The 17,148-nt window shown below is 39.9% G+C and overlaps 1 protein-coding gene across 8 annotated transcripts in view; it reads right to left on the bottom strand.

Moving 5' to 3' along the window:
- Nucleotides 1-17,148, bottom strand: part of DLG2 (discs large MAGUK scaffold protein 2) — a 1,083,296-nt gene that overhangs the window by 588,288 nt on the left and 477,860 nt on the right. For all 8 annotated transcript variants that reach the window (XM_070365266.1, XM_070365267.1, XM_070365264.1 and 5 more), the window contains exons 7-8: nt 12,877-13,021; nt 9,499-9,637 (exon numbers count right to left, since the gene is read on the bottom strand). In XM_070365266.1, coding sequence (XP_070221367.1) covers nt 9,499-9,637; nt 12,877-13,021 — 284 coding nt within the window. The remainder of the gene's footprint in view (nt 1-9,498; nt 9,638-12,876; nt 13,022-17,148) is intronic.

Here is a 17,148-nt window from a genome sequence, read left to right as displayed (position 1 = left end):
AAATTGTCAGCAGGCCCCCTGGCCAGAAGATGATGTAACACCCCCAAGACCTTTGTATACAGTTGTATGAAGCACCTGACTTTGATAAGTCAGGACTGCTGACCCCGCGTGACTTTTGCATAACATCTCAGTGTATAAAAGTAGACCATGGAAAATAAAGAATTGGGATCAGTTTCTCGAAATAATGGTCTCCCCATGTCATTCTCTCTCTCTCGAACTCTGGCTGAGTTTCCATCTGGAGCGCGGAGCCCGCCATGCTTACTAATTATGCCTGGGCTTCTAAGATCCGACCGGGGAGGCCTCAGTGTCTCCTCTCCTTCAGGAGAACGGAAGGACGCCTGCGGCCTACGTAAGTGGTGCAAGCTTCTTGTCTTGAAGTTTTATTGGTTTCCCACGTAAACCAAGCTACTCAGCCTCTTTTCTCCACTGAATTTTCCTACTGAGCTATCCTCATTCTATTACTCTTTACATCTCTAATTAATATATAATTGAAGCTATTGTATCCTGATCCTCGCCGACGCCGTCCCCGCTTCGAACTCCCTGGATCAGCCGGGGCTGGACCTCAGCAATGTACTCTGCATAGAAGTTAAATAAGCAGGGTGATAATATACAGCCTTGACGTAATCCTTTTCCTATTTGGAACCAGTCTGTTGTTCCATGTCCAGTTCTAACTGTTGCTTCCTGACCTGCATACAGGTTTCTCAAGAGGCAGGTCAGGTGTTAGTTTGTCAGGTGTTAGGGAAGTGTTAGTCTGTTCCTTTCATCCATGAGAAAACTGAGGCAGAGGTCAGTTACACAATTTGTCCAAGGTCATACAGCTGGGAGGAGGTTAAGATAGGATGCTAAGGAGGGTGGCTCCAGGGTGCACCCACCTCAACACTCTGTCCCCCAGGTCCTGACTCTAACCAGGCACAGCTGTCTGCCAAGGGAACACCCAGTTCTTTTCTCCTATACTTGGATAAAGGCATATAAGAAAAGATTTCTTTCCTGTGTTGAAAGAACTTCCTGGTTCATTCAGAAATGGCTTCAAATCATTAAATATAAGTTAAAAAGAGAGGCTAGAATAGGACCTGACTTCATGCTGAAGGAAAGTACTGTCTGATCCTTTGAGAACCTGTCTCTAATGGAGACCATAAACCTTGAGACATGATTAAGAGGCTGCTTCTATAATACAGATTTAATAACTGACATGCTTGTGTAAATATGTTCAGTGCTTCTTAAACTTGGGTGCTCATCCATATCTTGGGGTTTGTAGTCTTTGCCAGGGACTTATTATATCCAGAAGACCTTTCTGATGTGTAAATTTTAAGACTTTGGGAAAAAAATACTTAAATTTGTAATCAAAATATTTTCACACTAAAGCAACAAGGATCTCTCTCCTGTTTTTATGACAACATCTATGGCAACCTACTCCAGTGTTCTTGCCTGGAGAACCCCAGGGACGGTGGAGCCTGGTGGGCTGCCATCTATGGGGTCGCACAGAGTCGGACACGACTGAAGTGACTTCGAAGCAGCAAGATTTGTGTGTTTCATGCTTGCACAGAAAGCTTCATGTTCTACCTCAAGGAGAACAAATTCCCTTCTCAAGGCCTAAGGGCATGCAGGTACAAATATTTGAGAAACAATGATTTAGCCTCTAACCAGTTCTGATTGATAAACACTAAGGGGGAAAACAAAGTCAACAACACTGGCAAGCACTTCTGGCCATTCCTGAAAGCGTTCTCCACAGCAGACAACAGTGTACAAATGACCAGCAGTAAATTAGCCTAACTCAAGCAGGATTGCCCACTCCCTGGATCACGGCTGTTAAACCCATCTCTAAAATCTGGCTCAGATTCCTCCTCCCCTCTTCTCCTCCATTGCTGCCTGTCCTCCCAGCCCTAGCTGTCATAATTTCTCCCTTGTTTCTTCAGTGGTCCTTCTCCACATACTAGTCAGAGGTGTGTTTTTGTTTTCTTTTATTTTAAATAAAACATGAACCAGGTAATTTCATTCTCCTGGTTACTTCTCCCTGCTGCTGCTGCTAAGTCACTTCAGTCATGTCCGACTCTGTGCGACCCCATAGATGGCAGCCCACCAGGCTCCCCCGCCCCTGGGATTCTCCAGGCAAGGACACTGGAGTGGGTTGCCATTTCCTTCTCCAATGGATGAAAGTGAAAAATGAAAGTGAAGTCGCTCAGTCGAGTCCGACTCCTAGCAACCCCATGGACTGCAGCCTACCAGACTCCTCCGTCCATGGGATTTTCCAGGCAAGAGTATTGGAGTGGGTTGCCATTGCCTTCTCCTACGCTCAATGCACTTAAAATGCAACCTACACTTCTTCATTATTCCATACAAAATCCTACATCATCGGGCTCCTGACTCCTCCGATCTAATTTGCTGCCATGTTTCCATTAGCTCATCTCCTTCAAGGTAGGCTTGGCTTGCTTCTATTCCTGGAATACACAAAACTTATTCCTGCCTTTGATTTGCTGTTTCCTCTTCCTGGAATTCTCTTTCCCTGATCTTTTTCTCACTCCCGCCCGCCTTTTTTGTCTTTTTTCATTCAGGTCTCAGCTCATATGCTGTTTCCTCAGAGAGACATTCCATGGTTATCCTCCTTAATATTGCTATCTTCCCCAAACGCTGTCTAGGCACATACATTTTATTTTCTTTTTAGCACTTATTTGGGCTTCCCTGGTGGCTCAAATGGTAAAGAATCTGCCTGCAATGCAGAGACCTGGCTTAAATCCCTGGGTCAGGAAGACTCCCTGGAGAAGGAAATGGCAACCTACTCCAGCGTTCTTGCCTGGAAAATCCCATAGACAGGAAGCCTAGTGGGCCACGGTACTTATTTATTTATATATCTCCTATTCAGTACACATGGAGAAGCTTGAATATTCACTGAATGAGTAAATGAATGAATGATTGGGAGAAAGAGAAAAGAAGTAGAATACATTTTCGATACTATGTCCAATAAACTACTGTTTAGTAATTTAAGGAGAATGGATGGAGGCAGACTCTAGATTGATGGGTTCATATCTATTTAGTAATAAAGGAGTCAAACTGTGAACATCAGAGCACAATTTGGAGTGGTCTTTGAAAGTTTCTGGAGATAAGAAATCTTTCTTGTGATTTTATTTAGACTTAGCCTTAAAAAAAAATCTATTTTGTATTGGGGTATAGTAACTTTTGCTTTTAAAAAAAATTATTTTTTAATTGAAGGATAATTGCTTTGCAGAGCTTTGTTGTCTTCTGTCAAACCTCAACATGAATCAGCCACAGGTATACATATATTCCCTCCCTTTGGAACCTCCCTCCCATCTCCCTCCCCATCCCACCTCTCTGGGTTGGTACAGAGCCCTTGTCTGAGTTTCCTGAGCCATACAGCAAATTCCCATTGGCTATATATTTTAAATATAGTGATGTAAGTTTCCATGTTACTCTTTCCACACATCTCACCTTCTCCTCCCCTCTCCTCATGTCCATAAGTCTGTTCTCTATGTCTGTTTCTCCACTGCTGCCCTGTAAATAAATTCTTCTGTACCATTTTTCCAGATACTGTATATATGTGTTAGAATACGATATTTATGTTTCTCTTTCTGACTCACTTCGCTGTGTATAATAGGCTCTAGGTTCATCCACTCACTAGAACTGACTCAAATACATTCCTTTTTATGGCTGAGTAATATTCCAGTGTGTATATGCACCACAACATCTTTTATCCATTCATCTGTCGATGGACATCTAGGTTGCTTCCATGTTCTAGCTATTGTAAATAGTGCAGCAATGAACAATGGGATACATGTGTCTTTTTCAATTTTGGTTTCCTCAGGGTACATACCTAGGAGTGGGATTGCTGGGGCATATGGGCTTCCCTAATAGCTCAGTTGGTAAAGAATCCGCCTGCAATGCAGGAGACCCCAATTCAATTCCGGGGTTGGGAAGATCCCCTGGAGAAGGGAAAGGCTACCCACTCCAGTATTCTTGCCTGGAGAATTCCATGGACTGTAAAGTCCATGGGGTCTCAGAGAGTCAGACATGACTGAGTAACTTTCACTTTCACGGTGGTTTTATTCCTGGTGTTTTAAGGAATCTTCATACCGTCTTCCATAGTGGCTGTATCAATTTACATTCCTACTAACAGTGCACGAGTGTTCCCTTTTCTCCACATCCTCTCCAGTATTTATTGTTTCTAGACTTTTTGATGATGGCCGTTCTGACTGGTGTGAGGTGATACTTCATTGTAGTTTTGATTTGCATTTCTCTAATAGTGAGTGATGTTGAGCATCTTTTCATGTGTTTGCTAGCCATCTGTATGTCTTCTTGGAGAAATATGTTTAGGTCTTTTTCCCACTTTTTGACTGGGTTGTTTGTTTTTCTGGTATTGAGTTGTACGAGCTGCTTGTATCTTTTGTAACTTTTGCTTTTTGATCAACCAAATTATGTGGGTAAACATTACAGAGCCAGTTGGAAAAACATCAGGGTACAGTAAGTTCAGAGCCAGGTAAGCTGGGTTTCTAAAAGTGGGAAATATATCACTCACAGCTAATTTAAGGTCCCGTTTTCATAATGGTATTTATCACATTCATAACTTGGGAGATTAAATACACTTATTTTGAAAGGGCAGCTTTACTTTGTATCCCCAAGTCTTTTGGTTTCATTTTAGTATCAATGATTTGCTTGTATATCCTGAGATTACTTGGCCAGATGGTGATGGTGTGTGACTGGCATCTCTTCTGGGTGACAGAGAAGACCTGGCTCAATAGAGAGGGGATCTGTAGTTGTAGGTAATGCACAAAGTTGGCACTGCTCATAAGTAACCACTGATTGATTATATCTTTTTGTAATTGTTACCTTCTTACTCTATCATAAAAAAAGGACCATCAGCTTAGAGAAACAGAAAGAACACTGAACTGGGCATTCAAAGATAAGGGTTCTAAATTTGATTCTGTAACTTACAAGTTGTGGGACTTACGGATAGCCAACAAATTTTGTTAGACTTTGTGTTTCTTGCCCACCAAATGGAGAAAGATTAGACTCTATATTCATTTATGGCCCTTCCAACTCTGATAGTCTATAATTCTATGAGCCAAAAAACCATCTCAGCATCATTGTAATAGCTTTATTTTCCAAAAATTGAAGACCAGAGTATTTACATAACAATAATTTTGATTTATAAGGGACTCAGCAGGGTTTCTACTAAGAGAATTTTATCCAAGGCCTTTTTGTTTAGGCTTCCTTTCTCTACATCAATGGAAAAACAAAATTTCTCAGCTTACTCAGGTACACATATCCTGAAACAGTAAAAGAGGTTAAAAAAAAAAATCCAGGTATGTCATTATAGCATACTTCTAATCAAAGTTATTTTTATAAACCCTATTATATTTCTCCAGCAGAAGTGAATATAAATCAGCAAGATTGAAAATACTTCTCACAACAGATAGAGTAAGATATTATGAACATCTGGAACAAAAGACTGCCAATTTGATATAATTATATAGGTAGTTGGAAGGTTCCCATTTCACAGAACTGTTTCCCTGTCAGCCCAAGTCACACCATTAAAGATTAATTCTCTTGATTTACTATTTTAGGAAAATAAAAACTGGCCACAAAGGTAAGCCACTATAGTGCCTTAGGAGAGTAATAATTTTAACAAATTTACAGATGAGAAAATCAAGACTTAGGACATTAAAAGACTTGTTTAGGGTTATCTAGGTGGTAAGTGGTAGGACCATTCTCCTAACAGAAGCATAATCCTCTTTACTCAACATTTTTCCCCTAGGAAGAAACTGTATGAGATAGTGGGTGGGGGCGTGGGAATGAGTACTTTGAACACAGACATGAACTCAAAGCTTGATTCTGCTATTTGTTAGCTGTATGGCATGAGAAAATTACTTAAACTCATTTTTTGTTACCTGCCTAAATCAAGAATAGGATATTATATACATAATATAGGGGTGATAAAGTATATTAAAGCACTTAATGGCGCATAGTAGTAATCTTTTTGTTTTTACTATTCTATATATTTCTAATCTTATGACTAGGTTGCAAATGAAAGGATAGAACCATAAAGATAATTTAAAGGTAGGTAGTTTTCCTTCAGAGTCTTGTATTCAAACTATAACAGATATATTCATTTTATTTTACATTCTTCCTTTGAGTATGTGTGCACTACCCCCTACCATGAATGCCCTTCCTAATCCTTTGACTCTCTGATGAAGAGAGTCTACACATTTTTTTCAACCTCAAACCCAAGTTATCTCCTCTTTAAAACTTCATTTGATGTCACAGGCTGTTCCTGTGTGGCGTTCACGGACAACTCAAAAAACTCATTTATAAATATTAACTGAGTGCCAGCTCAGGTGCTGGAGGCCACACAAGAGCACTCCATTGAACTGATCTAGTTTTATTTGTTTTTGTTAGTAGTTCCCACACTTTGGGATTTTATAGAACTTTTCCATTTAAAAAATGAGGACTGACACCAAGTTGCCAACGTTTCATTTTCTAGGTAAGGATAAATAACTGCCATTGATTACCACAAAGGAAGGGAATTTTGACCAAAATCTCAGGATTAAAAAAAATGAATATAGGCTTTATGGAAAACTTCACAGAGGGGGTCTGCACGATCAGGGAATAGGTATTGGGGGATCCTCATATGTATTTTCATCCCAATCTGATAGTTCTTAGAGATGTTGTTTCTTATTTCTTTTTGCATCCCTACTGCAGTGCTCACTGTCTAGTGGGAAGTGGTCAATGAATATTCGTGAATAAGGTAATGAATATGCCTCTGAGAAAATATTTACCCCTGAGACCTGTGGCAATGCCTTCCATCACAGAGTACCTGTGAGAACAGACAGCCGTGGTGAGGACGTGGGGGAGGGGTGTGGGTGTGTGCAAAGTGATAAAATTTATTTCACCAGTTTTGCAGGCACCAGCTATTCAGAAGATTTTATGTAAGCTATGTGATTGTCCTGCCAGAGAACAAAGGAGGAGGCAGGCAAGAAGTAAGATACCAGGGTATATCACTGTAGAAAAAATGAAATCTCTTTCTCTCATACCATCTAAAATATTCCATGTGAATTGGTAGATTGAATATTATAACGACTGTGTGTGTGTGTATGCGTGTGTTAGTCACTCAGTCGTGTCCAACTCTTTGTGACCCAATAAATTGCAGCTTGCCAGGCTCCTCTGTCCATGGAATTCTCCAGGCAAGAATACTGGAGTGGGTAGCCATTCCCTTCTCCAGGGGATCTTCCTGACCCAGGGACTGAATCCTGGTCTCCTGCATGCAGGCGGATTCTTGACTGTCTCTCCGGTCTCTTTCGAGCCACATATTTCTATGATGAAAACAGTTTTACACAACCTGCTTTTTATTTTTAAAATAAGGAGAAAGTTAACATGTTTCCTCCTAGCCAGAACTTTAAAGCTGGCAAGGCACCCAGTTTTCCTACTTAAAAGCTGTATGACCCCAAGCAAGTTCCCTAACCTCTTTGAGCTTCAATTTCTGCATCTCTAAAATGGGGATGACAGTCCTTCTTTCAGTGTTTCAGAGAGGATTAAAAGGATAGTTTAAGTAAATGAGCAAGCAAAGGGCCTGGATTATAAATGGGGTTTAATAAATTTTAATTCACTATGGGGCCTAGAAAGATAAATGGCATTTTCAAATTAAAATCCTATCAAATATTAGCGATAGGATGAGAGCAAATAGATTATTGTTCTGGTGAATAAAGGTGCCTGTATTTATACAATCTTTAAAGAACCATGAGGATTATCTTTGCGGCATCCCTCATTTTAATTAAGAGCATAGAGATTAGACGTTTCAGCATAGGAAGAGGTTTATATTTGATTTAAACCACAGATGTACATTTGCAGCATCTAAACATTCCATTCCTTGGCTAAAGATGTAACAAGCTACTTCAGCAAACCTGAAATTGCAAAATAAATGGAAAATGCTTAATCATTTAAAAGGAAATGGCAAAGGAATGAAAAGACCAAAGCATACACAGGCACCAGAGAGGAAAGTTAAGCAGCAGGAAGTCTCCTCAATTTTTTTAAGGGCTGACAAATGACTTCAGGAGACAGGCAGCATACAAAACTAAAGGATCCATCTCTATCGCTTTTACACACAAACACTTTCAGGGGAAAAAGTGTATATTTCTACAGGCAAACTCATTTTGGGTAAAAGTATTTCTCAAAGGAAAAAAACAAGTTGCAGAGCTATGTGTAAAATACAAACTTATTTTGTTAAAAACAATGTCAGACTCCACCTACACCTGAGTGTGCTTTGCACATTTGTATGACATCAGGCAAGGTCGGAGAAGGCGATGGCACCCCGCTCCAGCACTCTTGCCTGGAAAATCCCATGGATGGAGGAGCCTGGTGGGCTGCAGTCCATGGGGTCACTAAGAGTCGGACACGACTGAGCGACTTCACTTTCACTTTTCACTTTCATGCATTGGAGAAGGAAATGGCAATCCACTCCAGTGTTCTCACCTGGAGAATCCCAGGGGCGGGGGAGCCTGGTGGGCTGCTGTCTACGGGGTCACACAGAGTCGGACACGACTGAAGTGACTTAGCAGCAGCAGGCAAGATATGAAAGGTTCAGGCCACAATGCCACACTGGGAAGCTCAGTGGGTTTGAGGGAGCTTTTTGTTTCTTGAACATCTTTGCATTACCTCACCAAATGCAATGAGCACACATTACTTTAGAACAAAAACACTTAAAAAAGAAAAAAATGTACATTTCCTATTATTCATACACACATTCATTCATTCGTTCATCACCCAAAATTTATTGAATCCTGACTGGACCATGAAGTAAACTGAGCTGGTCTTCTGTAAAGCATCAGATCTGACTTTTTCAGAGGCATGCCAGCTAAATTTAGTTTTATTTTGTGGGGTAAGCCATGTGGTTCTCTTGCTCTGCCCTAAAATCCTATGTTGTTCCCCTTAGAAATTAATGAGATATATTAAATTCAAACCATTTGGAGTTAATTTCACTCCTTTCCTTTCTACCTGCAGTTACTGCACTCAAGGGAGGATTGACTGACTCCCCAAGTTCATTGAATTGTGTGTGGCCAGTGGTGGCCACAACATGAAATTTAGAATAAAAGCAAGCAACCAAACAGTTTTTTAGTTCTGACTCTTCTACTTACCAGATACGTAACACTGGTATGCTACTTCCTTCTTTTTGAACCTCAGCACCACTTTCTCTCTTTGAGTAATAATACCTACATAATAATACTAGCTGTAAACCTCAATGGTGTTAGATATCAGAAAGTCCTATAAATTGCCAAGTGATGGATGTGTGTACATTACAATTTCTCCACGAACGATTTGTGGTTTTGCTTCCAACAGAGGACAATTACATTGCTTGTAAGTCTTGGCAGGTTTCCACTTCAGGTGAGACTATAATAAGCTTGAATAGAGCTGAGAAGCAACAGCTGCCATGTTAGGAAAATGCAATTCTTTCCTGGTAAAGGTCGCAAACCCAATTAACCAACAAACATATCTGACCTGGTATAATCGTCTTCAACAAGCATGTGCTTTGGAATTGGTGAGTACCTTCCTGGAGAGATGGGCGGCAGGGAGGTTTTATATTCTAAAGTGCCATTGTTGCCAGAGAGAAGATGGTTTTCCATCGGTGGAGAATAAGCTAAGGAGTGAAAAAAAAAAAAAAAAGAAATCTGTTATGTGGGTGATTCAATGTGTCATGTTACAGTCCTGTTAAAAATAGAAAGGCTGTGCTACATGCTAAGAATTCTGTGATCCTTCAAGAGATGGGAGTTTCTGTTTGTTTGCATTTAATAGGTACAAGCACATGGTGACCTTTAGGATTGGAAAGATGTAATAACAGTTTTATCTGTAAGCCCGTTCATATAATTAGGTGAAGAGAAAAACGGGAAGAAAAAAAAAGAAAAACGGGAGGAAAGATCCCGCACTCACATTTTTCAGAACAATGATTAATGTTCTATTGAAATAAAAATGTTAGCTTTCTAATTGCAGGGCTCACATTCTTTTCACATAGTTAATATCAAACCATCAAGAGCAGAAGGCTCTTGGAGCAAGTTACTGTATAAGACTTTAATCCCTAAATACACTATTCTCCCATCCCAGAAAAGCTAAGAACTCTGGCCTTTCTTTTCAGTTCCTCCACCCTAATTCACCCCCCTTTTGGGTGACTAAAAAGCTAACTGGATCTCCTGTCCCTGCTCTCTCCCCAGATCCATTTTATACACTGAGAAATGCAGGTCTGATCATGATGTTCTCTTGCTTACACACTCTCCATTGCTACTATTGTACTGAATATAAACTTTCCCTTTTATTATTCTTGGAAGACTGACTCATTTTGGTATCCCCTCTTACACATCTCCTATGGTCCCTAAATAAACCCTGTTCTTCCTAATATCTGTAGTTTTGCTCCACTTTACCAGCTACCTAAAACTTCTGTCTCTTCTCCCATCTCTGATACTGAAATCTTATCCATTTTTTCAAGAAACAATTCAAATGCTACCTTCTGCATAAAGATTTTTCTGGTCTTCCAAAGACAGGAGATATCCTTTTCCTCTGAGTGCCCAAAGGACATTTCTTTTTACCTCTCTCATGGCATGTACATCCCCTCTCAGTTTGCCAAATACTGCTGTTACTTATATACCTGAATTAACCTTCCTTTCAATGAAGGCCAGGACTGTATCTCCTGTGGATCTCACATATTACCTTATAAGGTATTTTACATGTACTGAAATTACTCTATATATTTCTTGAATTGAATAGCAAATTTTGTTTTCTCCTTTTTTCTTCTGACAGAAAGAAGAAATGTCCTATATGCCCATCAAGAAGAAGCTCACAGAGCCTGAAGACTGGTTTTTCTTTATTTGGCTTGAAAAACTCTGAAAGTTAAAACTCTTTAATATCCTAAGGTAAGGCTGATCTCACCTTACTGCTTGCTTGACAAAAAGACATATTCTGAGGGAAGTCATTTGACAATCATTAAGAAAACCAATAGCCGATGTAATGGGCAGGTAACAAAATCATTCAACATTTAAATTTCCCTCAAGAGAAACATCCAAATCTAAAGAGGTTAAACGACTTGCTTAAGAGTTACTAATTAATAACAGGACCTGAAGACATTCTGAGTTCTCAATCTCACAACTGGTTGCTCAAGATTTCAGAATGAGCACTTTTACTGATGCTGCCAAAACTGTCCCTTTAACTCACATCAGAAAAATGAATTGCTTCCAAATCTAGTCCCCAGAGAGAGAATCTTCTTGTTGACCTATTAGGAAGAGGGGAAACCATGGGGCTTATGTAGAAATGGACATTGTGAGAACTGAGCACAACATCTCATTGTTAGTTGTTGCTCAAGAAGCCCCCACCTCCAGCCCATCTCCACTGTCTTAGTGACTGAAAATTTTATCTGGCTTTCTTGCCAATATATCAAATTCTGATAAAGGTTAGAACTATAAGGATGGTGATTAAGGAGCGTGATTTCACCATTTGAGGGCAAGATCCTCTTCCCCAGGAAGAAGAACAGTGCTCTCCCAGTTTATTTTGCCAGTCTCCTCCTTTTCCACTCTGTTACTATATAGATTTGAACTAGGGAGAGAGACTACTATGGCAGGAGAGCTATTGTGCTTTAGGGGCTTGAGAAATAGCCTTTAAAAATGTGTTGGCCCTTGGCAGCAACGGAGACACAGACATAGAGAACAGACTTATGGACACGGAGATGGGGGGAAGGAAGGGGCGGGTGGGGTTGATGGAGAGAGTAACATGGAAATTTATATTAGCATATGCAAAACTGATAGCCAATGGGAATTTGCTATATGACTTAGGGAATTCAAACTGGGGCTCTAACAACCTAGAGAGGTGGCATGGGGTGGGAGGTGGGAGGGAGGTTCAAGAGGGAGGGGACACAGCTGCACCTATGGCTGATTCATGCTGATGTTTGGCAGAAACCAACACAACCCTGTTCAGCAATTATCCTTCAATTAAAAATGAATAACCTATGAAAACTAATGAAAACCTACTGTATAGCATAGGAAACTCTACTCAGTGCTCTGTGGTGACCTAACCAGGAAGGGAATCTGAAAAAGAGTGGGTATGTGTGTACGTATAGTTGATTTGCTTTGCTGTGCAGCAGAAACGAATCCAACATCGTAAAGCTGCAATTAAGCTTCCAGAAATGGTTACTCTAAATCAAAATTTTTTAAAAATGTGTCGCCCCTTGGAATACTACTCAGCCATGAAAAAGAATGAAATAATGCCATTTGCAGCACCCAGGATGCACCTAGAGATTACCATACAAAGTGAAGTTAAATCAGAAAAAGAAAGACAAATACCACATGATATCATTTATACGGGGAACTGAAGATATGAACCTATCAATGAAATAGAAATAGACGCACACATAGAGAAGAGACTTGTGGTTGACAAGGGAAAGTGGGGGTTAGGGAAGGATAGATTGGGAGTCTGGGATTAGCAGACAAGCAACAAGATTCCACTGTATAGCACAGGGAATTATATTCAATATTTTGTGGTAAACCATAATGGAAAAGAATATGAAAAAGAATATATATATATATATATATGAATAACTGAATCATTTTGCTGTACAGCAGAAATTAATACATGGTATGTAAACTATACTTCAGTTAAAAAAAACAATGTTGCTCTTATGTTGTTGTAATCACACTGTCTATAACATACATTATTAAGCCTTTCTGTAATGGCGAACCTGCCAACTCATCACTAAGACCCCCAAGGCAAATGAAGTACAAGATCCCTCTGCGGTATTTCCACAGGCTAAACAAGCAGAAGATCTTGCCAAGTTTTATAGAATTCCAATTTTGAAAACCCAGCCTGCTGTTCAAAGATGACTCTAAGCATGGTACTTACAGTGCGTAATATCAGGTGGACCATAAGGATCAGTCATATAAATGGTGGTGGGTTTGCCAACTTTTAGATAAACTACATCTGATGTGTTCTTCAATATTGCTACTGCCTCCTCATGTGTTACTTCTTCTAAACTGTAGTTGTTTACCTGAAAGTGGGAAAAATTCATTGTTAGAGCCAAATCTATGCAGGTGATTAGCCAGAACTATCCAGGCAAGAAGATATACAAAAGTATGAGCTTAAGCAAAGAATAAATCATAATTATTACAGTCCAGTATCTATATTATACTTTGACAGAACAGATAGATTAATGGCATTAGCCAAAGCGGATAAGGTACAGATACTAAAAAATAAGGCTGTTTCTGCCTTTTCCTATGAGGAAGCAATATATTATATTAGAAATCAGAATACTCTTGTGGAAAATGGAACAAAGAGGTCAAATGTCTTTCTTATGCTATAGTGACTGATTACAAAAGCAATATACATTCATGGAAGAAAACGAAAACAACAGATAAAAATAAAAATTATCCATAATCTCCCTATATGGATATATATCTTTGAATGATTGTGACCATATTACACACATTGCTTTGGAATGTGCTTTTCAACTTTAAGCGACCATTAGCCTCTATCATGTATGTATTTCAACAAGATGAGTTTTGTTTCCTATAAATCACTGTGCCTTAACATAATGATTTAACTAATCTCTAAAGCACATTTAGTTTATTTCAAGTGGTGTTGCAATAAACTGTTTTCTATATTTGTGCACCACTCTGATGATGTCTTCAGGATAAATCATACAAATGAACACTGGACCAAATTAAATGAATATGATAAAGCCTCTGGTGCATGCTTAGCTGCTCAGTCATATCTGACTCTTTGTGACCCCATGGACTGTAGCCCACCAGACTCCTTTGTCCATGGAGATTCTCCAGGCAAGAATACTGGAGTGGGTTGCCATGTCCTCCTCCAGGGGATCTTCCCAACTCAGGGATCGAACCCAGGTCTCTTGCATTACAGGTGGATACTTTACTGTCTGAGCCACCAGGGAATCCCAAGGCCTCTGGTACCTATTTCCAAAGTGCCCTATGGAAACATGAGCCAGTTTCCTCTTATACTGCAGATATATCAGAGCCCTGTCTTCCCAAAGCTTCACCAGGCTTGGCTTTTCTCACTTTAAAAATTGTTCCCATCAAAATGTCATTTAACATGAGTCTGTTTTCTAAGGAAAGAGCGCTAATGTTGGAACATAGAGCTTTCAAATGAACAAGTTCAAGAGTACCTTGCTGCAGTCGGCTTTAACAGCCACTTCTCTCTGTTGGAGAGAAAAGCCTGTGATACCAGTGCAATTATTCCTTCATGGCGGTGGCTTACCGTGGGTCTCTGAGGCACCTTCTCTTAAATGGTTTTCAAATATTGAGGCAATATTTTAAATACCTAGGTTATCCTTACTTGACTCCTATTTTTCTTTATATGTAGCAATTCTTTAGTTGGTTTCTGCTGAAATGATGTGGAATTCAAATCAATGTAATATAAATGTAAATAAAATAGCTTGGATTCCCACATATTCTCTGTAGTATCTAATCAACACTTCAGTCATTTAACACCTTGTAGCATTGCTTTTTATTTTTGCTTCATGTTGTTGCATAAATTCCACATGCCACTTAATCCTTGGTGGTGCAGCCAGGTCAGGGGCCCTGGAACAGAATGGAACTGAGCCTGACTGCAGACCCTGAGCTCTCCATTGAGTTGTAAATGTCTGTACTGTTCTCTTCTAGAGAAGTAACATTCTCTTAACTCTTTTTGTACTTCCAATGTCTAGCACTTGTTCATTCATTGATCAAACGTTTGTTACATATCTATTACGTGTCAGTCACGGTTCTACACGTTAGAGATATAGTGATAAAACAATAAGAATGATAATCAGAATTACAGCAGACACTTACAAAGCCTTATTTCATGTCAGGCATTGTTCGAAATCATTTTATATATATAAACACCATCAAATCCCTCAATAGCCTATGGACTAGCCATGTAATTACTTTCATTTTACAGATGAGAAAAGCATGCGTCCAAGCAGTTAAAAAAACTTGCCCGAAGTCATTGACCTAATCGTAGTAGAGGCAAAAATCAAAGCCAGATGATTTGGTTCCAGAGACTCTTAACCACTCATCCCTATTGCTTCCTTCAGATGGACACAGTCCCTGCTCCCATGAGACTCACATTCTACTAAATTTCACATTTCATAGCTGTTTATGAAATGAATGGATAGAAAACTAGACCCATGCAGAGTGGGATTGTTGCGAGACTACAGGCATGGCAAACACAGTTGATGATGGCAGCTTTTAGACAAATAGCAAAAATGATAGTAATACTAATAAGAGCTAACATGTATTTAGCACCTGTATGTCATATATCTTGGAAATACTATGTGTATATTTTGACATAAGTTACGTAATTTATCGTGGTTATAGCTCCATGGGGCTTCCCTGCTGGTTCAGACGGTAAAGAATCTGCCTGCAATGCAGGAGACCTGGGTTTGATCCCTGGGTCTAGAAGATACACTGGAGAAGGGAATGGCTACCCACTCCAGTATAGCTCCATGAGGTAGACATTAATAATTAGACCTACTCTGGGAAAAACTAATATCTGGAGGTTAACACAGCAACAGAGAGGTCACACAGCCCCCAAGTGGCTAAGTTATCAGTTGGATTACAGTTCTGCTGGAAAGATGAAAACGAGACAGCCCTTGAGTGTTGGTTCCTAGGACTTACATTATCTATTCTTTCTTCCTTTAGAACAGAGTCTCTTTCTAAGTTTGCATATGGAAGCGATGTGAATGCCTAAGTGTTATAAAAGCCTGAGCAATCATTATCCTTCTTGCTGAATCCAGTGATGACAACATATTGCATCAGCCAAATACACTGACAAAGTCAAAAATAAATAAAATGGAAAGTTGCTTGATATATCTGTTTCTCCAAAACCTTTTTATATGTTTGACCAATCACTTTTTTTTAAGGACTACCACTTATACCTAGATAATGAATATTTACAAATAATGCTCATATATATGGTTTAAAATGTATAGAACTGTCTTGTCTTAAAAGATGGTTGCCTAAGGTAGCTCTGAATACTGTGACCATGCACCCTAGAAATATCTATATTGAAAAAAGAGAAGAGGGGAAGAATTTATTGCCATAAGCAGAGAGAAGCCAATGGATAAAGACCCTAAAGGCCAGAAACCAACTGGATTAGATTACAAGTGGCACAAAAGCTCTGTTTCTGACAGGGGCTCACTGTCTCTCTCCCCAGGATATAGAAAGCACACAACTCATTAGATTATCAGTGAAAAAGAGATGTGGCCAGCACTTATTAAATTGTACTTCCTCCATCTTGATGTTGAGCCTTGGAACAAGCTAGAAAATGTTATCTTTAAGTGTGTTTTCTGAGAATGACTCCCTTAACAGACTCTCAGACCACCAGGAAAAAATCTTTAGAGCAGAAAACAGAAGCGGAGGAGAGGTTGGAAGTGAGGAGTGAGGAGAGAGAGGATATTGGGGGAAATACTGGTAAGTTAAAATAGTAGTAGTTCAGTCAGCGGAGAAGGCAATGGCACCCCACTCCAGTACTCTTGCCTGGAAAATTCCATGGATGGAGGAGCCTGGTAGGCTGCAGTCCATGGGATCACTGAGAGTCGGACACGACTGAGTGACTTCACTTTCACTTTTCACTTTCATGCATTGGAGAAGGAAATGGCAACCCACTCCAGTGTTCTTGCCTGGAGAATCCCAGGGACGGCGGAGCCTGGTGGGCTGCCACCTATGGGGTCGCACAGAGTTGGACACGACTGATGCGACTTAGCAGCAGCACACTCTCTTTGGTGACTGTGAAGTGCTGGAAGATCTACACTGATTTCCGTCATGGAAGACGGTGTGATACTGGCAAAATAATGTAGTGGTTAAGAGCACATGCTTTTGAGTCACACAAACCAGGACTTGTTGTGGTCCTGACACTACCTAGCTGACTTTGAAAAACTTGTTTGACCTACTTAGCCTCAGTTTTGACATCTGTAAAATAGGTATGAGAAGAATCACTGCCTCAAATGGGTTACTGATTTAAATATACTGACCCATGTAAAGTGGCAGGCTCATTAAAGTGCTCATTATTGTTAGCTCCTGTACATTGTCATCATCCGTTTCTCTCCTCAGGAAACAGGAATTCTTGGTGAAAATTTTCGCTGAGCATTTTCCTGTAAACATCTGCGAACTGATGAGT

Source organism: Bos mutus, chromosome 29 (genome assembly GCF_027580195.1).
Source record: "Bos mutus isolate GX-2022 chromosome 29, NWIPB_WYAK_1.1, whole genome shotgun sequence".
In the NCBI taxonomy this organism is placed as follows: Eukaryota; Metazoa; Chordata; class Mammalia; order Artiodactyla; family Bovidae; genus Bos; species Bos mutus.
Note: the sequence above shows the minus strand (reverse complement) of the source record. Positions and strands in the feature narration are given on the sequence as shown.